The sequence below is a fragment of the Trematomus bernacchii genome, unplaced genomic scaffold, assembly GCF_902827165.1.
Source record: "Trematomus bernacchii unplaced genomic scaffold, fTreBer1.1, whole genome shotgun sequence".
Taxonomy (NCBI): domain Eukaryota; kingdom Metazoa; phylum Chordata; class Actinopteri; order Perciformes; family Nototheniidae; genus Trematomus; species Trematomus bernacchii.
The window spans coordinates 4,439,566-4,448,949 of NW_022988066.1; the positions used below are offsets into that span (position 1 = coordinate 4,439,566).

General features: G+C 36.7%; 2 protein-coding genes across 3 annotated transcripts; one reads left to right on the plus strand and one right to left on the minus strand.

Annotated features, from left to right (window-relative positions):
* Positions 1–4,528: 4,528 nt before the first annotated feature.
* LOC117474817 (ecto-ADP-ribosyltransferase 4-like) lies at positions 4,529–6,350 on the minus strand. 2 transcript variants are annotated; one of them, XM_034120826.1, is made up of 3 exons: positions 6,101–6,350; positions 5,695–5,837; positions 4,529–5,555 (listed from the first exon to the last, which is right to left on the minus strand). In XM_034120826.1, the coding sequence occupies exons 2-3, from the start codon at positions 5,833–5,835 to the stop codon at positions 4,665–4,667; spliced, it is 1,032 nt and encodes a 343-aa protein (XP_033976717.1). In that variant the 5' UTR covers positions 5,836–5,837; positions 6,101–6,350; the 3' UTR covers positions 4,529–4,664. The 2 variants fall into 2 exon arrangements, with proteins under 2 accessions (XP_033976717.1, XP_033976718.1); XM_034120827.1 differs by lacking the exon at positions 6,101–6,350 and having other exon boundaries at positions 5,695–6,092.
* Positions 6,351–6,434: 84 nt separating this feature from the next.
* LOC117474819 (T-cell ecto-ADP-ribosyltransferase 2-like) lies at positions 6,435–8,816 on the plus strand. Its single transcript, XM_034120828.1, has 3 exons — positions 6,435–6,561; positions 6,876–7,020; positions 7,283–8,816. The coding sequence occupies exons 2-3, from the start codon at positions 6,883–6,885 to the stop codon at positions 8,132–8,134; spliced, it is 990 nt and encodes a 329-aa protein (XP_033976719.1). The 5' UTR covers positions 6,435–6,561; positions 6,876–6,882; the 3' UTR covers positions 8,135–8,816.
* The last annotated feature ends 568 nt before the right edge of the window (positions 8,817–9,384 follow it).

Below are 9,384 nucleotides of genomic sequence, written 5' to 3' on the forward strand. Positions count from 1 at the left end.
CTTAGATTTGTTGTCAACTTGAACATGTTTTCAACTTCAATTGACTGAATTTATTTGAAAATTGGGCTTATTAACACATGAATATACTGTGTAATATATTTGAACATATATATTTAAGAAGTAAGACAAGCAGAAGTTTATTATACTTCAGTCATTATACTTTTTTAATTTGCTGAGTGAGGGCCGATTCAAAATGGTCCGCGGGCCGCATTTGGACCCAAGAGTTCTTATTAACATCTTTTCATTACAAAAATGAAATTTTTGTTCCAATATTGTCAGTATCCTGAGATAAACAGAAATGTCCTGTATTACATTTCATGTAGTGAATCCGGTGTTTTAGTAATATTATAATTGGTTGTCACATAATTACGCTTTAGTGTCACAGACAGATACAGAGCCTACTAAATAAAAATCCATCCTTTTCATGTTTCCTTCCCCATAGTGTGTATGTGTCAATCATCTTTGCTGTCGTATCATACATTTCAAGACAATGTGTAATTTGCACAGATTTAATTATACATGCAAAGTTGACGCAGTTTTAAAGTATTTAAATACAAACAGTCATGTGATTTACTTAAAACACAAGTCATGTCATGTGGAGAAAAAAAGACCACTGCACTTTATTTCAAAACTAAGTACAAGGCATATACTTTAGCTAATCTGATACCAAATAATTACTAACAAAACAAATGGCTACTATGTCTTTTTCATGAGATACAAGTATTAGCATAGCTAGTTTTTGTGCTATTCAGCATTGTTGGGCTCTTGTTTGCCCACTATTTCATTTTAAATACCGTGTCAAAAAAACTCTCAAAACTTCTAATGGAAGGCCTCTCAGTAAAGAATAAAGCAGATCTGGAAGCTTACTTGTGTTACATTATTCATTACAGAATAGCACAGAAAAAAGAAAACAAAGGATATGCTGAATGACAGTAACAGCACATTCAGTGTAGTTACCATCAAAAACAATGTACACATAAATCCTTTTTTACAAGGTGTTTCCCAGCTCTTTGCAGGTAGAGAAGAGGATAGATAGCCCCGAGCCAAACCATTACAGCATATGCCAAGGGCTGCCAGATACAACGTGTGTGCCACTCCATTTCCCTCACCTTGAAGAACATAGTGACCAGGGGCACAAGGCCGACCAAGGTAGTCAACTGGAATATCAAGACTATATCAAAAGCTCTTTTCTTGACTAAGTTGGATCCCTGCCTCTCTCCTTCCCCTGGAGACGGCTGTTTCAGAGCCCTGAGAAGTGACAAGCAGCAGAAAGAGTTGACCATAAAGGCAGCAAAATAAGAGCTTGCATACATGCCCAGTGATTCCGGACGTTCACTGCAAAAGAACATTTTTGCAAGAACAGATTGCACAACAAAGGCTCATCCTGTACCTCATGAGTTTATACCTGAGGTACAGCACAGGGTGTACGACTGCAAGGTAGCGTTCAATACAGACCGCACTCTGGAGTTGAACCCTAACTGTGAATATTAATTTGATGAGTACGAGCACTTTCTCTGCAACCATAGAGTAGGAGAAATGTCCTACAGTATGGCCATTAAAGGTGGCCCCGGGAATCCTAAAAGTAGCTCTGTAAAAACCAAGTGGAACTCAGACACTTCCACCCTGTCTGTCCAGAAGGCAGGAGATGATACCATCAGCCACAGAACCCGGCCATTAGCAGGCAGAGAGATTAGGATATAAGGCAGAATTGCAGTATTAATGACAGGTGACTTGACACAGAGACCGCAGAAAGCTGTTACGTTGTTTTCTTTTGCTGTGAAGTTTGACATCTTTCCTGGAAATATGTACTAGAAAAAAAATGTTTTTTATTTACTCTATTTAAATAAGTAGGATATGTCAGAAGAGTCCTTTAAATATAGTTATCAGGGTCAAAGTGTGAGATATGTCACCGACTTTTACATATCCTTCTTTGTATGAGAAGGAAATGTTGTCTTTATTTATCGGCAATACCAAAAATGTGTTGTTTACAATCATTCGCTAACCAGTAACCTCTCTTTGCCTGAGACACACAATTGTACTCACCAAATAAGTCTGCACTCAAGTTCTACATTTGTCAAGAATGGTCATTATTAAAATCAATTGTAACATTTTCTATGACGCTCATGTCTATAATGCATTAGAATCTGATAATATCGATGTGTCATTATAGTTATGCATCATATTTCACAAATATGTATTACTTTACTTTACCTGCTGACCATTAAAAGTAACTTACGATAGGATGTTGCTCCAACGAAGAAGTTGTGGCATAACCTTGTAATGGAGTGCATTCCTAACGAATACATCTCTTGTATGCTTCACTCTTCAGTGGATGCTTTCCAGAAAATTTGGCTCCCTTACTTGGACTATATTGGACCAACATTGTCATCTTCCATATTACGAGGGTTTCCTCCTTCAGCCTAGCGCTCCTATGTACTTTGGATTTGACTGTTTTTATGCTTTCCTGTAACCTTGTTACCCCTGTCATCTGTATTTGTCTATTTATTTTTGATAATTACTACTATCTAACTTAATTTTGTTATTGAGAATGGTAGAGGTTGGGGATCCCTACACTGTGCAGTGTATTTTATTTATTTTCTTATTCTTATCTACGTACCTTACTTGTCATGTCATGTCTGAGCTGTTTTGTTATGTGTTGTATTTGAAAAATGTAATAAAGATATTATATTAAAAAAAAAAAGTAACTTACGATCAGAGTGTAATGTAATTTCCTTAGAAATAGTAAAACATTAAATTGTACAATGTAATTTGAATATCAGTGTGATACCTGTTCTTACTCACATAGGAAGTGTTACAAAATGATCCACAAAATCAAGCCAGCAACTCCGGTAACCTATTTTAACCAATTAACAAAACATGTTAATTGAATTCATACATTGTTTTAGATATTAACTTGAAATGTGAAGTGGACACATTTGAAAGCACTAACCTTCTCGTGGTCTGAGTGTATTGCAGTTGATTCTGTACACTGGAGGAACTCCAGCTCACAAAACACCTGTATCACCTGAGGATCAGTAACCACATAATGTCCATGAGTATTTTGCTGGCAAATTCATATGTGTACATGATTTAATTAAAGAGGGTAAAGTGTTGATGAGCTGTTGTTGAGATTACAATTTACCAAGATAGAATAAGAAATCATGGAAATATGGAGTTGTATATGCAGGAAATGCGTACAATGCAATACAATTTATTTGAATATATAAACAAATGTTTTCAGATTGCTCTGCCAAAGCTACTGCAAGCACAATATACACTATAGATAACGTGTTATTTTTCAGTTTAATTGTTGGATCCCATGCTCATTAAGATTTTCTAACTGGCAATGACTTAAACATCTCTGTCTTTTTTAACAGACCCAGAAGGGCCATAATGGTTGTTGTGCAGGTTTTTACACTTGTATCGGAGATTAGACATTTTAATCCACCACAGTAAAGATTTTCTAAACAAGTATTAAAGGCAGTTGTTAACAGACAATTGTTGTTTCAGGGATTATCTGTTGGTGTGTTCATGGAAGCACACATTACAATTGATTTCAAGTGTAAAAATAAACAATATGGTGGCTGGTGATGACATTTGAGTGTGAGAATTGTGTAATTTCTCCAGCTGTCCAGTCCGCGTCATTTTTCCGTTAAAACAAAGCCTGCACTTACTGTTTCAGAAGCAACAAGATGTGCAGGCAGAAACATGAAAATGCACAAAAAACAAAAAACAGATAGATCTAGTGTTATAGTGTTTCACATTGTGAAATGAAAACAAAAAGAAACAGTTCTGCATCGAGCAGTTTATTGACTGGTAGTCATTTAGCATTCATAAGCCCACAATGACCAAACAAACCCTAAGCATGAAGTTTGTCGATCATGCAGTTAAGATCGCTCTTTGCTCCTAGACTCTCCAAGACAAAGACAACATAACAATCTTCCAGACCTTTCATTTTTACCTGTTACTCATTAATTATATTAGAAATTATGAACATCTCATATGGAGGGATGAGAACCTCGGCCTCGTGTTCATTAAAGATTTAATCATTTTTCAAAAAAGAGCAGGTTCAGTTCAGTAAGTCATTCTGCAGGATATATGAGGTGTTTTGCACTTTGTGGTTTTGTACATTTTGTCACGTGTTTTGAGAAAATTAGGCATGTTTTCAAAAAGACGTGTAAGCAATTGAAAAAAACTGTAATGTGTTATTTAGTCAGCAGCCAAACATATTACTAAAACATTACTTATTTTACTGAGCCCAGCTTTGTCAAAGCTGACATACCAACACATCACACCTTCTTTATTTAACATTTAGAAATATATATGTAACAGATGCCTTTTACCACCAGCTGATAGGGTAAGGGTGTGAGAAGATGACCTTTATTAATCCCCTCATTAATCCTCATTTTTTTGTAAATGTTAAAGTAAACATTTGAATTAAGCATGACACTGAAAAATAAGAACAGACAAGCCACATTATTGCATTTAGCAGTTTGTTTATATCAACAATGAACAGAAACGATTTGAGAGTTTCTTAGCATTTTTTATTTCAGTGACATAACATTTGTATTTCCTTATTACTTTCAAACATAAATTGTAAATTCTCTCAGTGACCAACAACACATGAAAAAGTACCCCAGATACACACCATCTACCGTCTTTTATCAAATAGCAACTCTCCATATCACCAGAATAACTATCATTACCAGAAGAGCCCCCAGCACTACAGCCACAAAACGCTTCTGCCTGCGTTGTACAAGGACTACAGAGATTATTATTAACAGCAATATGTATGCAAACATCATCCAAGCACTCCATGTATACAAGTATCTTAAATAAACTTCAACATATCTTTTTAATTGCTTTTGATTCAATTTACAATTCAAATCCCTTCTTGGCGCTTTGGTGCTCTGTAGCTTGTAGACCACACTGCACCATGGGTCGTTTGTCAGGACATCAGTGACTTTGAAGACCTCATAAGGAGGAATGAGCACCTGTCCCTTTTGTTTTGTAGCAGAGTAATGTGTTATATCAGCACCAAAGCATGAGTAGATCTCAAAACAAGAAACATTGCCATTAAAGTCAAAAGACTGCTTGCTTGAAGCTGCCCAGGTAAAAGCACCAAAACGCATGTTAGTGTTGATGACATTGTGGTCAAACAGTTCCCATGTCCTGTGATATGTGGTTCTGCACAATGTCTGGTTTTCACGCAGAACTTGAATTGCATCAGTGAGGAAGAAGTAGAAATAGTGGAACCTAAATGTATATGTGCTGTACTTGTGTTTCCCTGTTTTCACTGCTTGGTTGAAGACGTGTTGTATATATTTCAGCTTTGTGTACATGTAAAGTACTATAGCATGGTCTTCTTTCAGCTGTGTGTGGACAAGTTTCTTTGCACTGCTTTCAACTAAAGCCCAGGCAATGCTGAAGTTTCTGTTGTAGTGCCACTCAAACACGCCAAACAGGTCGATCACTGAGGCCGTTTGAGACCGGCAACCCTCATACATGTCATCAATGGAATCCGTAGCCATATCCAGAGGCAAAGCAACACTTTTCTGCAGGGACAGATAAGAAAAGCCACAGTGAGCAACACTTACAGAAGGCTTTAGAATATACAGTGTACATCTTCTGACACAAGAGACAGGTAAAATGTGAATGTATTGCTGCATGTAAAATAAAGAACTGTCCTCCCACCTCAGCAGGATTCTGAGGCCACCAGATGAGTCGAAATGGGTCATAGATTAATAGAAGTGCCACCGCCAAAAACAAACAAAGGGTTGCCAACTGTTTCTGTGACCTCAGCTTGCACACTGGTCCACAGCTGCCACACGTCATATCTAAATGAAAAACACAACCTCTTACTTCCTGAAAAATTGCTCTTAATACCAAAGAAAAAAAGTGTTTTCTAATTCTTCAACATTGTTTGCATTCACATTGATTCAGTTTGTTTGCTTAAATCTGCAAGTTAAAGTTCAAACTTAGCTGACATGAAAGAGATAAACAATAAACCATAACCAGGACCAATATGATAAGTCCTAGACCATCATAATACCATTATATTCTCCACCAACAATATAACACCTGATTGTTTTTGACTTACTTTTCTCCTGCCGAGGGCTTTCCACAGCAGCATGATATTCTTTAGAAAAAGGGTGGAGCCATTGCTGTTTGTCGGCAATCACTGTGTCACTGTGTCACTGTACAGCGAAATTTAGTTTTACACTTTTGATGCTATTTTAAAAAGCATTTAGTAGAAAGAAACTGATTTAACCCTTTGCTAGTTTGCATTATATTCTTAAGTTATGTGTAAATGTGTATTTGTCAAATGAAAAAATAAAACCCTTGCCCCACCCTGGCTCCGTCAGTTCACTGCTATTATTGCAAGAGGGAGGTTCCATATGTGCCAACACTCGTAAAACTTGTTCCGTAGCTTGTTCAAACAAACAAAGGTCTTGTATGTCGTCGACAAAAATAAAGTACACTTTTTATTCTGAAAAAGACTGATGACAGCCCCATTTTTAATAAAAGACTAAACTGCACAGTAGTGTTGCTCAGGATGTGGTGAGTTATTTCAAAACATCTCACATTATTAAAACTTGGATTACAAAGAGAATGCAGTGAAAAGTAAATTGCAAATAACTTTAATATGCAGTCACACATATCAATTACTATGTAGATGTAATATTTTTACAGCAGAGATGTATATAATTTGATGAATTAAATGGGAGTAGATTGACCCTTTATTATAACACAGTATGATACATCTGGATGAATGATATACGCTACAGTACAGTGCTCAGTTCCACTGTAGGACTTTGCTCAGTCACTCAGATCTGAGTTCTTCTGGTTTACATGAGATGTTCCCTCTGTTTCAGATGCACTATGCCTTCCTCGGATAACCAAGAATGTCAGAGACGAACTGTATCTGCTTCTGCCATTTGTTCCCTTGTTCTTTTGGTGGGACTGCTCATGTTTGTCACCATATATCTGACTCTCAGCTGGCAGGATATTGTTAAGGAGGTATTTAAAATGTATTATTTACACAACTACATATTTGACAGGACTTGAATAATAAATACAAATTGTGATACTCTGATAACAAATAGTGTTGTGACAAATACACATGTTTTAAATGTTTGTAATGTTGCACTAGTACAGGTATCCAACCTACATGGTCTGTCATTGTTTTGTTAAGGATTGGCAAAAGAGGTTCAAGGTTCCATTTAGTGTATATCTCCATCTACTGGATGACTATTGAACAACATGTTTTTCCTCATTTTAGCATATCATGCAGGATGTGACCTATGATCTGAATGAAGACATGTATGACGACTGCCAGACCAAAGCTACGGTTGTGACGGATAAAGCTATTATGCAGAAATGGAACACCAGCAGAAACGTCATTACAACCTGGAGCAACGCAGAGCACAGAGCTAGAGAGCCAGCACACAAGTATATGGAGAAACACCTTTCAACAGCCATTTACATTTACACAAAAGTGATGATGCAACCTTTCAAGTCAAACCTTGATACTAAAGTAATTACTGGAAAACTAAACAAGACATTTGAGCCACACTCCCTTTATTCTTCCTTAAGCAAAGCCATTCAGATTCTGAAGCACAGCCAGGTGACATGTCTCTGGACGAATTACCGAACTGAGACGCTTTTGAATCTGAACATCTCTGACAAACTGATTCGGTTCAGCACCTTCATATTAGGCACTGACGGATGGAATTTTACCAGGAACGCTTCATGTTTTGAAGTATACACGTGTTTCGGTGCTGACATAACACATTACTCTGCATTACAGCTAAACAGCCAGGTGCTGATTCCTCCCTATGAGGTTTTCAGAGTCACAGACACAGACACGGACACACAGAGGTATACAGTCTTATACAGACTGAAGAGCAACCTAAACTGTGTTTATGATATAGAGAGCAATACGTTGCAACCTATATCTGCGTTACCTGCAGATGGGTTTTGGCTAATTGTTGTCATTGCCTGTGTAATTATTGTATCTCTTTTGCTACCCTTTGTCATTGTGAAGGTGTTAGAAAATCATAATAAAAAAGCAGTATACAGTGCCCCATATCTACATAACAACTCTTACTACACGGCTGGAGTTGTCATCTGAAAGGCAAGGTTTCATTTCAACTGATTCTAATTCATTCATACACCAAAAATTCCGTGTTTAAAACTTCATGTATAAGTAAATATTGTTAGCGTATTCTTGGAATGCATACATTTTTTTAACTTTTCTTTTCATGACATAATATTCAAAAATTTGACTTGCCAAATTGTAATAAAGTGTTCTGTTACTCAATCAATGACTTCCAAGTTTCAAGCCTTTGCAACTCACTAGGAAATGTTGTGAGTAAGCCTGGGAAATACAATCAGGTCATAAGGGTCATTACAAATAATTGGACAAATCAAAACATATAAATAATGCCGTTTCATTTGTAGCAAAATAGTCAACAGAGCAGTGTAAGTTGAATTGTTTTATTTTTGAGTATATCTTATTGTCTTTAGTTTAGGATTTGTGTGCTAAGAAATAAGAAATCACTTGGACTGCCAACCTTTTGTCAATATTGTCTATCCATAAATCTTATTTTATCAATCTTTTGACATAAGAATCAGAACATAAATCCCCATATGAATATATATTATTTGACGGAGCATCTAAGCCAGGGATGGGCAAACGGCGGCCCGGGGGCCGCATGCGGCCCCCACCTCCTCTTATTCCGGCCCTCAGATACATTTATAAACAACGTAATTAATTTTAAAAAATAAGAAAAACTCACAAGAAACACCGGCTGTTGTTATGCCTGCTGTGACGTTAAGCTACTGCTTGTAATTATGCCTTTACAAGCTTCAATGTTGTATTTATCATCTGAATTTGGCGAAACAAGTTTAGTATTCTAAAAACCAAGCCTTTGTTTATTTAAAATCAGATGAAAACAAACTGTCACGAACCCTGCCGTGTTATCTATGATTACTATACGCTTTTCATTCATAATTTCAGCGGGAGGGAAGGGGAGCGGCGCTGAGGAACAGCAGAGTGCGGGTTGACAGGTGTCTGTGTTGACATTCCCCTTATTGTGGAATAAGGGGAATGCAGAGACAGGCTACAAGTGTCTTAGGTTCAAGTTAGACAACTAATGTCTGGGGTAGTGTTCATGACAAGCACATTTTCCGTGCTTTCCAATAGTTTAAAATAGTTTTATTCCACTGTTAAATAACCTGTTCAATACAAACATGCAACTTGTAAAAATAAAATAAAATGTCTGTGAACTGATATTTGTTTAGTGAGCTTATTAGGGGATGTTCCCTGAAAGATTGTAAAATGTCAATGAAGATGTCAGACTTAGTATATTTGTTAATAAT